The 18,416-nt window shown below is 41.0% G+C and overlaps 1 protein-coding gene across 2 annotated transcripts in view; it reads left to right on the top strand.

The window, feature by feature from the left end:
* Window positions 1-18,416, top strand: part of SRGAP1 (SLIT-ROBO Rho GTPase activating protein 1) — a 317,024-nt gene that overhangs the window by 284,085 nt on the left and 14,523 nt on the right. For both annotated transcript variants that reach the window (XM_011929220.1, XM_011929221.1), the window contains exons 18-21: window positions 2,795-2,874; window positions 12,992-13,172; window positions 14,564-14,698; window positions 14,836-15,175. In XM_011929220.1, coding sequence (XP_011784610.1) covers window positions 2,795-2,874; window positions 12,992-13,172; window positions 14,564-14,698; window positions 14,836-15,175 — 736 coding nt within the window. The remainder of the gene's footprint in view (window positions 1-2,794; window positions 2,875-12,991; window positions 13,173-14,563; window positions 14,699-14,835; window positions 15,176-18,416) is intronic.

The following is an 18,416-nucleotide window of genomic DNA, read 5'->3' on the forward strand; positions in this document are numbered from 1 at the left end:
TGATGCTGGAAGATCATTTGAGCCCAGGAGTTTAAGGCTGCAGTGAGCTCTGATCACACCACTGCATTGCAGCCTGAGCAACAAAACAAGACCCTGTCTCTAAAAAAGAAAAAAAAAAGCTGGGCACAGTGGCTCATGCCTATAATCCCAGCACTTTGGGAGGCTGAGGCAGGCAGATCACTTGAGGTCAGGAGTTCGAGACCAGCCTGGCTAACATGGTGAAACCCCGTCTCTACTAAAAATACAAAAATTAGCCAGGCGTGATGGTGCATGCCTATAGTCCTAGCTACTCCAGAGGCTGAGTCAGGGGAATCACTTGAACATGGGAGGCAGAGGTTGCAGTGAGCTGAGATTGTGCCACTGCACTCCAACCTGGGTGACAGAGCAAGACTCTGTCTCAAAAAACTAAAAAAATTTAGAAGGAATAAGCTTGAGTATTCAGTAGTACAGTAGGAAAATTATAGCTAACAATAATGTATTGTATATTTCAAAACAGAAGAATTGTAAGGTTCCCAACATGAAGGAAAAATAAATGTTTGAGGTGATAGATATCCCAGTTACCCAGATTTGATCATTACACATTGTATATGGGTATCAGAATATCACATGTACCCCTAAAATATGTACAACTATTATATATCAATTAAAAAATAGCAAAGAAACTTCCATTTCTTGAACCCCTATTACATCTCAGCTGCTTGGTGCACATGATCTCTTTTATTTAGCGTAACCACTCTACCAAGTACGTTAAGAAAGGCCAAGGAGCCTTCCAATGATTACTAGTAAATCAAGGTTAGGTGTGTGAGCTTCCAAAGCACACGTGAGTCTCCTCACTCAGCAGCCTCCCTGCCCACCTCAGAAACTGCCCTGTGCAGCTGGGATTCAAGAGCAGCTGGAAATAGGTTTGTCTAAATCCCTCCTTCTGGACCCTGCTCACAACACTTTCTTTCCCATTTTCTTACCAAAGATTAAGTAGAAGTGGAAAGAGCAGCTGATAATTAAATAACTGAAAGTACTTTTTTTTTTTTACTTGAATCATAGTATGGTCATATGCCTTAAGAAAACTGAATTGACTATTTCCAGAAGTACTGTTTTCTAAATTAAGAACGAAACGTACTAGATTCCAGTTCTGTAGCATATTCACCAACTTTACACATGAAGTTCAATTCAAAATATTTACTTGAGTACTTACTATGGGCAAGATACTGACTGAGCTTGGCTCTGGGAAGGTAAATGAATGCAACTCAACCCTGCTAAGACACATGATTTTATTTTCATCATTGTATTTAAGGCCAGTACCAAAGGTATGGTTAGCATTTTTTTCTTTTCTTTTCTTTTTTTTGGAGACAGAGTTTCACTCTGCTGCCGGGCTAGAGCTCTGTGGCACAATCTCAACTCCACTGCAACCTCTGCCTCCTGGGTTCAAGCGATTATCCTGCCTCACCTCCCGAGTAGCTGGGATTACAAGCGTCCACCACCATGCCCAGCTAATTTTTGTATTTTTAGTGGAGACAGGGTTTCACCATGTTGGCCAGGCTGGTCTCGAACTCCTGACCTCAGGTGATCTGCCCACCTTGGCCTCCCGAAGTGCTGGGATTACAGGCATGAGCCACTGTGCCTGGCCTGGTTAGCATTTTTATGTCAGTAAGCTCTGCTGTCTTGTTCATTTTATAAAAGAGCAAGTTTGTAGATGTCTGGTCAATATTATTTAATGTATTATATTCTAGGACATTTTGTGGTCACTACTTTTTCCAAACAGAGTAAAAGTCCTCTGATAGTGTTGCAGCCAGTAACGTATGCTTGACGGTGTCCATCTTTTTAAACATGGTGTTTTCTATGGGTACTGCTCATTTTAAACAGGAAGTCAGCAGTGTAGTAGTTATACTTGTCTCCCAACATCAGAAATGTAGATGGGCTTTTACAGTAATATTAGGTTTATATTTGTGGCCCATGTATTCCATTTATCAGCATGCATTTGAGGATTGATGGTGACAGTGTTAAGGGATAAGTTTTAAAAGAGGATAAATCATGATTCTCATACAGATATACAATGGACATGTGTCAAGAAAGATGGCAAAGATGCCACAACCAGTTCAAAGGAGACATCAAAGAACCACCAATTTATATGTAGTAAAGGAATAGTGAAATGAATTGGTGAAAACTGGTCTATCCATAAGGCAATAATCATATTCTACCAGAATTCAACTAATTTGTATTTCTGTGGATAAGAATTACTTATAATGCTATCCATTTTCTACAAGTTAACTTCTGTCTTTATACAGTTGTAAAATAACCTAGTCAAAGATGAATGTGTGTATCTAATATATATTCCCATAGGACAGCATAATCAATGGAGGCACCAGGATTCCGTTGACAGACTATCCAGTTACTCTTTTGCCCTTATAGAGTCTTATAGTTTTTGTTACAGTAGCAACTACTCATTATTAAAATTATCTCAGGCTGGCCATGGTGGCTCACGCCTGTAATCCTAGCTCTTTGGGAGGCCAGCGCAGGAGGATCGCTTAAGCCCAGGAGTTCGAGACCAGTCCAGACAAAATAATGAGACCCTCATCTTTACAAAATATTTAAAAATTGGCCAGGTGTGGTGGCACACACCTGTTGTCCCAGCTACTTGGGAGGCTGAGGTGGGAGGATCACTTGAGCCTGGGAGGCAGAGGTTTCAGTGAGCCAAGATCACACCACTGCACTCCAGCCTAGGCAGCAGTGCAAGACCCTGTCTCAAAAAATTTTTGTCTATTTTAATTTCATATGAATTTCCATTTGTATTCTACAGCGACAGCCCATACAGTGAGCACGGTACATTGGAGGAAGTGGACCAAGATGCTGGTACAGAGCCCCACACAAGCGAAGATGGTATGCTCTGCCCTTATGCTATTATAAAACCAGTCTTTATATCCCTATTGTAAACATTGTTTCTATTAAAATTTTAGAGGCAAAGCACAGTGGCTCCCACCTATAATCCCAGCACTTTGGGAAGCCAAGGTTGGAGGATCACTTGAGCCCAGGAGTTCAACACCAGCCTGTGCAACATAGTGAGATCCCATCTCTATAAAAAAAAAATACAAAAAATTAGCCGGGCATGGTGATGTGCACCTGTAGTCCCAGCTACTCAGGAGGGTGAGGTGGGAGGATCGCATGAGCCCAGGAGTTCTAGACTATAGTGAACTAGGATAGCACCACTGCCCTCCAGCCTGGACAACAGAACAGACCCCATCTCAAAAACAAACAAAAACTAGTAGATAAAAAAATTCATAAAATATGTGTAAGGTATAAAAAATAACAGTACAGTGAAAACCAATGGAACCACCACCAAGCTTAAGAACAAAGACATATTATTTCCTTTGCACCGACTGCTTTACTTACCCCCTCAGGAGTAACCACTATGTTTGTGTTTTTAAATAGTTTCTTGTTTCCTTTTCTATTTTCTTAAATCTTCTATAGGTGGGATCATAGTGTATATATTTTTCATGAGATTTTTCTATTCAGTATTATGTTCTTGATGTTCATCTGTGCAGTTTCTTTTAGTTTGATTGTTTATTTTCCCACTGTATAATATTTCATTGTATGTATCTGTTCCGTTCTTGATGAAAATGTGAGATATTTTCTACTTGTTGCTATTAAGAACAGTGCTACTATGCACTGTTATGAACATTTTGAATGTGTCTCCTACCAAAAATGTACAGGAGTTTCTCTAGAATGTATGCCTAGGAGTAAACATGTCTTCAGCTTTACTCTATACTGTCAAACTGTTTTTATGAAGACAGTTGCTACTTATAGTTCCCTAGAGAAGGGGGCATGCCGTGCCATGGGAGGCTACCTGGGGAAGCACCAGGAGGCAGAGGGAGAGTGAAGACCTTGGTGTGCTTTCCACAGGAAGGAATGGGTGAAGCAGGGTAAGCAGCTTTAGGGTTGGCTAGTTGGAATAATTTCAGCAGGCTCTGGGGCATTAGGGGATGTCCCAGATTGTCTGGTACCTGGCCCTGGGGTGCTGAGGATAGAGCAGCAGTGGCCTGGAGTGGGAGAGCCTGATCATCAAGGTGGTGGGGTGTTGGCTCCAATGGGCACGTTGGTGTTTGAAAAGTTTGCTTGTGGGTGAGTTGTTTACTATCTCCAGAAACTGGCTAACCCTAGAGGGATTGTCCCTCCAAGGTCAGCAAGGCCCCAGATGTCAGAAGATAAAAGACACGGTTGATAATGTGTTTATTTATCTTTTGTAAAATTCCTTTCAAGTCTTTTGCCCATTTTTCTGTTGAGTTTTCTGGGCTGTTTTTGTTTGGTTTCACTTGGTTTTGTATTTAGTTGTTTTTCTATTTGACATGTGAGAGTTCTTTGTGAGTCCACATCAGGTCCTCTATTGGGCATATGTTTTGCAGATATCTTCCGCTGCTCTGTAGCTTTGCTTTTCAAATGCTTATTATGTTGTTTGCTAAACAGAAGATCTTAATTTTAAAGTAGTTAAATTTATCAATCTTTTCCTTCATGGTTATTTTACTTTGCAGCTCCTTTAAGAAATCCTTCTGTGTCTTGAGGTAATAAATAATTCTCCCATATTCTCTTACTTTATTTTGGTAAGAACACTTAAATGTGCAGTACCTTAGTGTTGACCATAGGTACAGTGTTATATGGCAGATCTCTAGAGCTTGTTCACCTTGCTTGACTGAAACTTTATTCCCACTTATTAGTAACTTCCCATTTTCCCCTTCCCCCAGCCTCTGGCAACTACCATTCCACCCTTTGATTCTATGAATTGGATTCCTTTAGATACCTCATATAAGTGAACTTACCTAGTATTTGTCTTTCTGTGTCTGGCTTATTTCACGTAGCAAAATGTCCTCCAGGTTCATCCATGCTGTCACATATGTCAGGATTTCCTTCTTTTTACAGTCTGAATAGAATGCCATTGTATTTACCTATATTTTCTTGATCCATTCATCTGCCCATGGACCTTTAGGCCATTTCTACCTCTTGGCTATCGTGAATAGTGCTGAAATGAACATAGGATTGCTAATATCTCTTCAAGATCCTGATTTCAGTTTTTTTGGATAAATACCTGGAAGCAGGATTGTTGGGTCACATGGTAGTTCTATTTTTCAGTTTCTGAGGAATCTCTGTACTGTTTTCTAAAGCAACCGTGCCATTTTGTATTCCCATCAGCAGTGTACAAAGGTTTCAATGTCTCCACATCCTTGGCAATGCCTATCTTTTCTTTTTGTTTTATGTTTTTTGTTTTTGAGACAGGGTCTCACTCTGTCACCCAGGCCGGAGTGCGGTGGCGTGATCTTGGCTCACTGCAGCCTGGACTTCCCAGCTCCAGTGATCCTCCCACCTCAGCCTCCCAAGTGGCTGGGACTAGAGGCACATTCTACCACGCCCAGCTAATTTTTTGTAGAGATGGGGTTTTGCCACGTTCCCTAGGCTGGTCTTGACCTCCTGAGCTCAAGCCATTTACCTGCCTTGGCCTCCCAAAGTGCTGAGATTATAGGCATGAGCCATTGTATCCAGCCAACACTTGTTATCTTTTGTTTGTTTTATTTGTTTCCTAACACGGTGGGATAACCTCATGTGTGGTTTTGATTTACATTCTCCTGATGATTAGTGATATTCAGCATTTTAAAATATACGTGTTGGCTGTTTATATGTCTTCTTTGGTGCCTTATTTATTTATTTATTTATTTAGAGATGGAGTCTGTCTGTTGTCCAGGCTGGAGTGCAGTGGCATGATCTCAGCTCACTGCAACCTCCACATCCTGTGTTCAAGTGATTCTCCTGCCTCAGCCTCATGAGTAGCTGGGACTACAAGCATGGCTAATTTTTGTATTTTTAGTAGAGACGGCATTTCACCCTGTTGGTCAGGCTGGTCTCAAATTCCTGACCTCAAGTGATCCACGCACCTAAGCCTCCAAAAGTGATGGGATTACAAGCATGAGCCACTGCATCCGGCCCCATATTCTTTTAAATCCTTTAAGGTTTTGCTTTCACATGTACGTCTTTATTCCACCAGCAATTTACTTGGGGGCATGGGATGAGGTAGGGATCCATTCCCTTTTTCTTTATATGGATACATAATTGTTGCAATTATCTCAGCATTAATTGTCCTTTCTCCACAGCTCTACTTCTTTGTCATAAATGAAGTGTCTTCTTTGTGTGAATTTCCTCCTGGGCTCTATTCCTTTCTACTGGTCTGTGTGTCTGTCCCTACATCACTGTCCTAATTTTGATACCTTTTAATAAATCTTAATAGTTCATAAAGCAACACCTCTGCTTTGTAATAATTCTTGGCTCTTTGCAATTCCACTTAAATTTTAGACTCAGTTTTTCAAGTTCTTCAGACAAACAAACAAACCCTCTAAAGCCCAACTGGAGTTTTGATTGCCTTTGTATTAATTCTACATATATTAATATGGAGAGAAATGATATCTTTACAATATTCAATATTCCAGTCCAGGAACATATTTCCAGTTATTTAATGTCTCCCAAATAAACTTTCTATTCTTTCTCTGTACAGATTTTTTTCATTTTCTAACTTAAGTTTAAGGCTTAGCATTCACTTTCAACACTTTTTACTTTTTAATATAAACATTTAAAGCTGTCCATTTTCTCTTAGTACTTCTTTAGCTATATGCACAAATTCTTTATCTCTTCAGCTGTAACTAATCTGCTTTAAGCATATCCATTGAATTTTTATTTTTAAATATTCTTTCTTTTTTTTTTTTTTCTGAGGCGAAGTTTTGCTTTTCTTGCCCAGGCTGGAGTGCAGTGGCACAATCTCGGCTCACTGCAAACTCCGCCTCCCAGGTTCAAGTGATTCTCCTGCCTCAGCCTCCCGAGTAGCTGAGATTACAGGCATGTGCCACCATACCCAGCTAATTTTTGTATTTTAAAAGAGACAGGGTTTCACCATGTTGGCCAGGCTGGTCTCAAACACCTGACCTCAGGTGATCCACCTACCTCAGCCTCCCAAAGTGCTAGGATTACAGGCGTGAGCCACTGCGCCCAGGCTTTAAATATTATTTCTTTCTGCAAGTTGTATTTGGTGTGCTTTTATATCTGCTGCTTGATCATTTTTTATAGTCTCTTACTGTTTATTCATCAGCGCTTCCTATCAGAATATGTGTCTGATAATTTTCATATGTCTTCCCAAATTTGTTTTGTTGGCTCTCACTCATTGAGTCTTATTTTCCACTGTGTTTGTAAATTTTGTACAGATTTCTTGGAACTTTAGGCTCAGCGGAAGGTAGATTCTTCCAGAGAGGGTTTTTGGACAACACTGAATTTTTGGCTTGAAGTTTTTCAAACTACCCAGGTAGTGCAAATTTAAACTGCAAACCTACCTGAGAACTGGAATGTGGATGGGATTCTCAGATGATCTCTGTCAAGGGTTTAAGATAGATTATTTCCTTAATGGGAGTGGAGGGTGGGGGAGATGGTTACTATCTGTGGAGAGGTATTGAAAGCTACAAGGGGATAAGATTTCTAGAACTAGATATTCTAAAACTAGAAGTGTTGTAGAAAGTTCTACAACACTAGAGTGAAGTTCATTCATTCTGAAACTGAGGGTGTAATTTTCTGAGGATGGGTAGGAGGGGAAGAGCTTAGATTCCTAACACTGAGCAAGCCCTGGACTTAATCTCCTATGAAAAAAAATTAAAAAGCTTAAGGTGACCAGGCTAGAACAGTGCCCTCAAGGCAAAATCTGACTCATGTTCTAATGTTCTGCTTACCCCTCTGGGTTCCCACTTTCATTGCATTTTGGTCTTTAGTCTTCTTTACTGTCTTGATAGCTTACTAATGCAGTTACAAACATTGGTTGTTTGCTTTTAAATCCAGCATTTTTCACTGATTCTAGCAGGAGAGTAATTAAGTTGTCTAGTGTCCACTATCTGCTAAAAAAGAAAGTTTCTTTGTGTCTTTTTTTTCCTGTGAGACAAGGTTGCACTCTGTTGCCCAGGCTGGAGTACACAATCTTGTGTATTGTGTATCAAGTGGCACAGTCTTGGCTCACTGCAGCCTCAACCTCCTGGGGCCAAGTGATTCTCCCATCTCAGCCTCCTGAGTAACTGGGACCATAGGCATGCACCACCATGCCTGGCTAATTTTGTATTTTTTGTAGAGACAGGGTTTCCCTATGTTGCCCAGGCTGGTCTCAAACTCCTGGGCTCAAACGATCCTCCTGGGATCCAAAGTGCTGGGATTAGAGGTATGAGCCACCCATGCCCCGCCTTCTTTGTGTCTTTAAAAGTAAAATCAGTTGACATTTTCTGAACTTAATTGACAAGACATCCTGTAAAGTGAGAACTTCTCTTTCTGTGATGTTGCTCTTTTTTTTTTTCTTTTCCTTTAGAGACAAGGCCTTCCTGTGTTGCCCAGGGTGGTTTCAAACTCCTGGCCTCAAGCAGTCCTCCTGCCTCAGCCTCCCAAAATGCTGGGATTACAGGCGTGAGCCGCGTTGCCCAGGCTGGTTTCAAACTCCTGGCCTCAAGCAGTCCTCCTGCCTCAGCCTCCCAAAATGCTGGGATTACAGGCGTGAGCCGCCGTGCCCAGCCTGTGATGTTGCTTTTGAAAGTCTCTGAGTCCTACTTCTGCCACCATCCTTTCTTTTGGGTTTCTTTGTTTCTCTGCATGGTTTATTTCTTTTTCACTGCTGCCTTCTCTTAGGTGTTTCCGTGCTTTCCTCAGAGGCCAGAAAAGCCAGGACAAAGCCAGCCGTCTCTCTTCCCAAACATGAATCTCACCATCATGCCATCTGCCTTTTACCTCTTGACTATAAGAGAGCTTTACCAAGTGGTCTGTGTTTAGACAACATTTTGACCATGTTCACCTGATTTTTCTGGAAAGAAAAACATTGCTTACAAAGGACAGATAGATATTCTCACCCGCAGGCAACCTCCAAAGTCCTGTAACTAAATTAATAAGAGTATCAGTTATCCTTTGATTGCCAAGATACTGTATTTTTTTCTCTGTCATGGATCACTAGAGAGAGTAGCTTTTGTTTCTGAAAGACAGGCTGTCACAGAACAAAACCACAAGGACAGTGGGTAACAGATCTAGCAGGAAAAATGTCAGCAACAGCAAGGTCCCAAAGAGAAAGTGTGATCACATTTTATATAACATTACAAGAAATGGAAATATAAGACTTGACAGCACCGGGCAGTCAGGGAATCAACTGTGCTGAAATCTGTTCCCTTTTGCACAAAATTATATTACCCATGCAGGAAAACTAAGTGATCATGTTGCACTCTCACTATTATTGTTATTGATAGCAGCAGTAGCAGCATTCTATGAAGTCTCTGCAGGACCTTGAAGTACTGCGAGGCACTCTGTATGAAAGAGGCATAGCGTACTGTGCCCTGAGATTGATTTGCTCTGCAATGACCAGACTAAGATGTGTGTAAATAGCTTATTGATTGACACTTGACTGTGAAATGGCTCTCACGGGAGTAGAAAGGGTAAAAATAATGAAATTGCTGAGAATTACTAGTTGATGTACTAGGATTGCCAATAAAATGTTCTGCTGATTTATCTGGTCATCCTGTCATAACCTGACCACATTTGAATAAATAAGCAGAGTCTGATAATCCTGATGCTTGTTTCAAAAAAATGGCGCGATGACTCACGCCTGTAATCCCAGCACTTTGGGAGGCCGAGGCAGATGGATCACGAAGTCAAGAGATCAAGACCATCCTGGCCAACTTGGTGAAACCCCATCTCCACTAAAAATACAAAAATTATCAGGGCATGGTGGCATGTGCCCACAGTCCCAGCTACTTGGGAGGCTGAGGCAGGAGAATCGCTTGAACCCGGGAGGTGGAGGTCACGGTGAGCCAAGATCACACCACTGCACTCCAGCCTGGCAACAGAGCAAGACTCTGTCTCAAAATAAAGTAAAATAAAATAAAACAAAATAAAATAATAATAGTAAGAGGAGATGATCATAGAGGTCGTGATTGTGAAATTATAATAAAATTTGAATATATATGTTGAATAGTCTTAACTATGTTGAATGGCCAGCATTGACAGTGTGTGATTGAATGTCATTAAAGAACATTAATGGTTCTGTCTTTATTTCTCTGTGACATAAGTATATGTAGACTGTATACTGTATCATGTGCTGGTATCTTTTAATTTTTTTAAGTAAAGCCAAATATAAATATGTGGGTGTGTTCACACAGGAATTTGCAAATTACATGTCCTGAAGTTCTTGTAAATAAATTAGCATGCCACGTCTGTAGTCCTAGCTACTTAGGAAGTTACGGTGGGAGGATCACTTGAGCCCAGGAGCTTGGGGTTACAGTGAGCAATGAGTGTGCTGCTATATCCAGCATGGGTGACAAAGTGAGACCCTGTCTCAAAAAAACCAAAAACTAGCATGTCTTCATTCTTCCATGGGATGTTTCTTTCTTTTTCATAGGAATAACTGGGGTATCTGTCATCTCAAGTCAACCAGGATTTATTCTTTAAGTTTTGAACAATAATGAGATCATTCCCTTTAAATGTAAAGTTATAGTCCCTCCTCTATGAAGCAGACAGATAGATGTTTCATAAAGCTGCTATTTATATTGTTTTAGTAAAATAATAATTTGGGGAAATACCAGCGTGTTAACATATAATCTAAAAGTTTTATTCAATTGCTAAAGGATTTATTTATTTATTTATTTATTTATTTATTCAATTTTATAGAAATTAGGTCTCACTCTGTTGCCCAGACTGGTCTCGAACTCCTGGGCAACCCAGTGATCCTCCTGCCTCGGCCTCCCAAAGTGCTGGGATTACGGGCAAGAGCCACGGCGCCCAGCCACTAAAAGATCTAAACTGTTGTTTTAAACATTATCCTTACAGCTACTTTGTTGGGAAGTCTGCTCTGCAGATTACAGTGTTATGGTTCTGCGATACAAAATATTATTCACCTCAAGCATTATCCACTAGAGGCCGGGCACCTATAATCCCAGCACTTTGGGAGGCCATGACTGGAGGATTGCTATGTTGCCCAGGAGTTTAAGACCAGCCTTGGCAATGTAGCAAGACCCTGTCACTATTTAAAAGAAAAAAAAACATTATCCAAAGCAAAAAGAAGGGGCATTTTTATCTTTATTTAAAATGTTTTGCTGAAATTTGGCCAGGGCCTTTATATAATAAGGTGAAGCCTAAGCTTTTTAATATGTTTGTTGGTTTTTATGCTTTTGCCTTCTATGTCCCAGAGAATTTTGAATTTATCAAATGAGAAAGAAGCCCAGCTGTCTGTCCAAGAATTTCTCATGCAATTATTACAAGTACAACAGCTACTGGAGTAAACTTTTGGAAGAATAAAGTCTTAAATGGGAAGGTTTGCTACCAAAGGGAAATAGAAGACAACTTCCTGGGGAATTTTTGAGATAGGCAGGTTTTAGTCTCTTCTGTGTACACATATTCTAGAGTATTTGGAAATGAAAACATGCTCAGTTTTCAGCAAATGATGTATTGTTCATTGCATAGGCATATTCCTATAAGCATATGACCCTTGCCTTGGCCCCTTTTCGTCCTGTTTATTATTGAAGAGAAATTTACTCACCTTTGTTGATTACAGGGCTAAGGATGAGGTATTTGTGGGAGAGGGGAGCAAAGATCATAAGGCCTCGAATTGAGGAGCTTCTTGAAATAAGATAAATCACAAAGAAACACCTCTTTGGTTACTGAGTTTGTCCTCCTGTTTGCCTTCAATATTTGTAGTCAGAATTAGATCAGAGCTGAATTCTAATTCTAAGCCTAGCAGTTGATATCTTTTTTTTCCTAACTTATTATTTTGAAATCATTGTAGAGTCACAAGCTGTTGTAAAAAAAACAATACAGAGAGATCTCATATACCTTCTGCCAGGTTCTGTCAATAGTGATATCTTACAAACCTGTAATGTCATTTCACAAGCAGGAAATTGACAATGATACAAACCATTCACTATATAAATGTTTCACCAGTTTTACATGCACTCCTTTGTGTGTGTGTTTACTTAAATCTGTACAGTTTTATCACATGTATAGCTTTCTGTGACCACAACCAATAGTCACGATAACAAATGGCTCCATTACAAGGAACCCTCATGCTACCCTTTATAGCCACGGCCGCTGCCCTCCGTCGCCTTCCCATCCCCAACCTCTGGCAACCACTAATATATTCTCCATCTCTATAATTATGTCATTTGAAGAATGCTATATGAATGGAATTGTATGGTATGCAGTCTTTTGAGATTGGCTTTTTTTCACTCACCATCATTCCCTTGAATATCTTTTGATCTCAAGAAAAATAAAAATTTTGAATCTGTTTTTTTCATTTGGATAGAGGGCTGTTTAAGGTATATTTGTTTCATGGTTAAGATCCAAAATTTGTTACTGATACTAGAGAAAAAAAAACTGGGATTACTGTCAGTGTTAGTATGAAGATCTGATAGTGCCAGAGAACACATGGGGAAATTGAATGTATTCACATGCTATTTATTGTGATTTTACTTGATTTTTTTTCTTAAATAAGCTGGTAAAGCATAAACTTCCTAATGTTCTGAGATGGCGATTTTTTTTCCATGTTATAAATGGTATTAACATGTTACAAGGAAATTCCATCAGTGTCATCCATCAGTGTCAAAATCATATTGAAGCAATTGTGGAGGATATTACAACTCAAGGAGAGATTTTATATATCTTATTGCAAAGTTTAAAGTATTTTTTATTTGACTGTCATTATATCTCTGGTAAGAGCTGTGGAAATGAAGGTCCAATGTTCAGTTTTTCTTTGCCTGAAAAGCCGATGACAGCAAGATAATGTTTTTCTGTATCTTTTTAAACAGCCTCTATTTTCTCCTGCCTTGATGATGTGTTGATGACTCTGTTCAGTCTAGATATTAAAATGGTCTTGATTATTTTCAAGCCTCATATAGCCCTCACAGATAGGATACCATGCCTTCCTAACAACCCTGTTTCTCACTGTTCTGTGGTGTGTTCGTTGTAGAATGTGAGCCAATAGAAGCAATAGCCAAGTTTGACTATGTTGGGCGGTCCGCCAGAGAACTATCCTTCAAGAAGGGTGCCTCCCTGCTGCTGTATCACCGCGCATCTGAGGACTGGTGGGAAGGCAGGCACAACGGGATTGACGGGCTGGTGCCTCACCAGTATATAGTGGTGCAGGATATGTGAGTAGTCTCAACTTGGATTGCCTGAGTGCTCCCAATAGAGGACTTCAGCCATTGTTCTTAAACTGACCTTGGTCTTGTGAGAAAGGAGCAGAAGGGATTACAGAGATAAAACTTCAGAGCTAGGCTCTTTGCTAACAGTAAGTCAGGGCCCAGGAGGTTGGGAGCAAGAATTCGGGGGAGACATCTTCTGAAGCTTTCAGATTCTTAGAAAAATAACCTATGCAGAGAATGGCATTAAGAGCTGAAGTGACATTGGTAATTCCAAAAACAGCAGTGCTCTTCTCTTGATGTCTGTTTACCGTTTCAATTCCAGATTCCCCAGAGGAAGGACACTGACCTAAAGTCAGAGGGAATCATTGCTATGCTGTTTTTTGTTTTGTTTTGTTTTTTGCTGAGGAGAAAGCTCTAATTTCAAAAGTATTTAAAGACATGGGAAGATAGTCATAACATATTAAGTGAAAGAAACGGGTTGCAAAATAATGTGTAGTCCAAAAGTAGCTTTTTATGGAAAAAACAAATACAGGACACAAAAGGTATACAGTGACTGAATGATTCAGCCTGATTTCAGAAATGTTAAAATGTGTATCTCAGAAGCCAAGAAATGCGTGTATATACAGACACATAGTCATATATGTCTGAAATATCTACATATAAATATATTCATATATAAAACAAATTTGCATAAATATCTGTACAGTCATGTACCACACAATGACATTTTGAGCATCAATGGACCACATATATGACGGTGGTCCCATAGAATTTAATATCCTATTTTTCCTGTACCGTTTCTATGTTTAGATACACAAGTACTTGTTTACACCACTGTGTTATAACTGCCTGTAGCATTCAGTACAGTAACATGCTGTGCAGGTTTGTAGCCTAGGAGCAGTAGGCTCCACCATATAGCCTAGGTGTACAATAGGCTCTTCCATCTAGGTTTGTGTAAGCGCACTCTATGATCCCACGATGATGAGATTGCTTGATAACACATTTCTCAGAATGTATCCTCGCTGTTAAGCAACCCGTGACTGTAATATAAATGCCATACATATGTATGTGCACACTCACAGATATGTATCCTAGGCGTAGAATAGAAGATGGAGGAGGATATTTCTTAAAATTCTAACAGTAGTTGTCTCTGGATGTTATATTATGGGTGATTATTTCACTCTTTTTTGTATAACTGAAATTGCTGTTTTACCTGGAATGAAATTATATTGCTTTCACAATGAAAAAAAGTTATTTTAATAAAAGAAGGTCTTTCATACATAATGCTGTTTCATCCATAAATGCTATCACGTAAATTTTTGTCTCCACTCATCTAGCAAATTTTGTCAAATTTGTAAATCTAGTAAATTTTGTCTCCACTCATCTTACTGTTTCAGGGATGATACGTTTTCAGACACTCTGAGCCAAAAAGCCGACAGTGAGGCCAGCAGTGGGCCGGTCACGGAAGACAAGTCCTCATCCAAGGACATGAACTCCCCGACAGACCGTCATCCTGACGGCTATTTAGCCAGGTAGGTAGAGCCTGGGAATCAGGCCCCTAAGCCTCTGCTCCTCCCGGGGCCATAAGGAGCCACTGCACCCTCAGCCTTGCAGTACTGCCCAATGTGATAAGCTCTTCTGTTTTCTCCCTGTTTCTGTGAATGTCTAGGCAAAGAAAAAGAGGAGAGCCACCCCCTCCAGTAAGGCGTCCTGGCAGGACCAGTGATAGCCATTGCCCGCTCCACCCTCCACATGCCCTTTCCAACTCCTCAGTTGACCTGGGGTCCCCGAGCCTCGCCAGTCACCCCCGGGGCCTGCTGCAGAACCGTGGCCTCAACAATGACAGTCCTGAGCGGAGGCGCAGGCCTGGCCATGGCAGCCTGACCAACATCAGCCGGCATGACTCCCTCAAGAAGATTGACAGCCCTCCCATTAGAAGGTCCACGTCATCAGGGCAATACACAGGCTTCAATGACCACAAGCCACTGGACCCAGAGACAATTGCTCAGGTACAATGCTTTTAATTACATATTGCATTTTAAATACTTAAGTGTGATGTAGGAGGTGTGAAGGATTTACTTAATGTAGCTATATTTCTGTATAGAATCAACTAAAGAAAACAGAAACAAAACCAGCTCATTCTTTAACTTAGGCCCTGACTGTGAATCTTTTTTGAACAATTTGTTACTGGAAGGGCCCAAAGGTTCACAGTGATTTAAACAGAAACAAGACAGAAACGTAGCACCCAGGACATTCAAACCTATCATTGTGAATAGCCAGAAAAACTTTGAAAAAGAAGAATGGGGAAGCAGTGGCCCTCCCAGATCCTAAATGCATTCTAAAGCTAGTAAAACAGATAGATGGATGGAACAGAATGGAGAGCCCAGAAACAGAAAAATCTTAAAACAGTAGTCCCTCCTTATCTGCAGGGCATATGTTTCAAGACCCCCAATGGATGCCCGAAGCCACAGATAGTACAAACTCCTACTTATATCATAAAGATGGCACTTTCAACTTAGAAAAGATGAGCCCTAATAAATAATGTGATCAATAATAGATAGACATTTGAAGAACAAGTCTGGATTTATGTACCTCCTGACCACATCCAGGTCTTTGCTTCCCAACAGTGACTGCAGAGAAGGGCTCTGTAGTTTTCTTCTAATGATTAAAATTGACCAAGTAAAAGGGAAACAATCCTAGTGAATTTGCCCATCATTCTACCATTTTGCCCTCTGGTTCTGGCTCTTTTCACAGCATAGGCCATGAGAAAATATGTCTGTAGGCCTGGTGGGTGGCTTACACCTGTAATCCCAACACTTTAGGAGGCTGAGGCAAGAAGATTGCTTGAGGTCAGGAGTTTGAGACAAGCCTGGTCAATACAGCACAACCCCATGTCTACAAAAAAACTTTTTTAAATTGGTTAGGTGTATTCGTCAGGGTTCTCTAGAGGGACAGAACTAATGGAATATATATACATATAAAGGGAAGTTTATTAAGTATTAACTGACACGATCACAGAGTCCTACAATAGACCGTCTGCAGGCTGAGGAGCAAGGAGAGCCAGTCCAAGTTCCAAAACTGAAGAACGTGGAGTCTGACGTTCGAGGGCAGGAAGCATCCAGCATGGGAGGAAGATGTAGGCTGGTAGGATAGGCCGGTCTAACCTTTTCATGTTTTTCTGCCTGCTTTATATTCACTGGCAGCTGATTAGATGGTGCCCATCCAGATTAAGGGTGGATCTGCCTTTCCCCACCCACTGACTCAAATGATAATTTCCTCTGGCAACCCCCTCACAGACACACCAGGAGTAACACTTTGCATCCTTCAATCCAATCAAGTTGACACTTAATATTAACCATTCCAAGTCTACCCCTTGTCAACTTGAACCCATAAACATCTCCTGAGATCATACATAATCTTCAAATAAAAACAATAATAAGTTCATAATTACACCTAACATAATACACTTGTCCTTTCCTATAACCAGAAACGCACCAATCCCCAACCCAAATGCTATTACATAAAGTTAACAATACTTAAATGCTGATAGGAAGTCAATATAATCTTATGTCACATGCTAAAGGAAAAAGGAAATAACATGAAGATATTTTCCTAGTACAGGTGTATACATGCACAAACATGTTTTTAATGAAAGAAGGAGGAAATACACATAACCATTACAGTCCCTGTTTCCACATGGTCATAGCAGGTATTGATGACTACCTTCTACTACCCATTCTGTATTCCCTTTGCCTTCAGCAAGCACCTCAGCAGGTCGTGTTTTTGTTGTTGTTGTTGTTGTTCTCCTGGCGGAGTGACCCAAACCTTCATTCCTGAAGGGTCTGGACCATTTGCAGTCCTGCCTGGATTGGGCTGTTGTAGTTTCCCGTTGACCTTAATCACAGAGCATGGTAATACTAAGAGACGCCCTAATGGAGCTCCTGTATTCCATGCACACTCTTTTTTAACTCCATTGTGGAGTAGTAGACCAATTTCATCTTGATAGTCCAAGTCAGTCACCCGAGCCAACACTGTAACTCCTTTCTTAGTCTGTTGCCTTAAAGGTAGGAGGAGACCAAAGTGTCCAGGTGGCAAACTTAACTTAATGGGATTGTCACTGTGTCTCCTGGTGGCACTTTCCTCCCTCTGGAACTAAGGCCTCTAAGCCAGCAGAACATAATGTCGTGGGAATAGGAAGTAAAAATGTTGCTACTGGGTCGCTAGAGGTGATGATGCATGGTGCCACTTCCACTTCCACCCCTTGATTCCTGGACCCATGAATCCTGGCTATGGAAGAAACAGCACCATATGTTGGACACTGATTCAGAGCATACACAGCCTTCTGGGGAACTTTGCCCCAGCCCTGCAAAGTATAGTCACCTCGTTGGCATTGTAATTGTGACTTTAAAAGGCCTTTCCACCACTCTATCAATCCAGCTTCTTCAGGATGATAAGGAACATAGTAAGACCCATGAATTCCATAAGCATGAGCCCACTGCCACTCTTCTTTAGCTGTAAAGTAAGTGCCTTGGTCAGAGGCAATGCTGTGTGGAATACCATGACAGTGGGTAAGGCATTCCGTGAGCCCACAGATGGTAGTCTTAGCAGAAGCATTGCATGCAGGATAGACAAACCCATATCCAGAGTAACTGTCTCTTCCAGTGAGGACAAACCCTTTTTCATGATGGAAGAGGTCCAGTATAATCAACCTGCCACCAGGTAGCTGGTTGATCACGCTGAGGAATGGTGCCATATCGAGGGCTGTGTTGGCTTCTGCTGCTGGCAAATTGGGCACTAAGCAGTGGCCATAGCCAGGTCAGCCTTGGTGAGTGGAAGTCCATGTTGCTGAGTCCATGCGTAACCTCCATCCCTGCACTATGGCCACGTTGTTCATGGGCCCATTGAGTGATGATGGGGTGGCTGGGGAAAGAGGCTGAGTGGTGTCGATAGAACGGGTCATCCTGTCCTCTTGATTATCAAAATCCTCCTCTGCCGAGGTCACCCATTGGTGACCACTCACATGGGATACAAATATCTTCACAGTTTTTGACCACTCAGAGAGGTCCATCCACATACCCCTTCCACAAATTTCTTCGTCACCAATTTTCCAATCATACTTCTTCTAAGTCCCTGACCATCCAACCAAACCATTGGCTACAGTCCATGAATCAGCATATAATCACACATCTGGCCATTCCTCTTTCCGTGCAGAGTGCACAGCCAGGTGCACTGCTTGAAGTTCTGCCCACT

This window comes from Colobus angolensis, unplaced genomic scaffold, assembly GCF_000951035.1.
Source record: "Colobus angolensis palliatus isolate OR3802 unplaced genomic scaffold, Cang.pa_1.0 Scaffold80, whole genome shotgun sequence".
NCBI lineage: Eukaryota > Metazoa > Chordata > Mammalia > Primates > Cercopithecidae > Colobus > Colobus angolensis.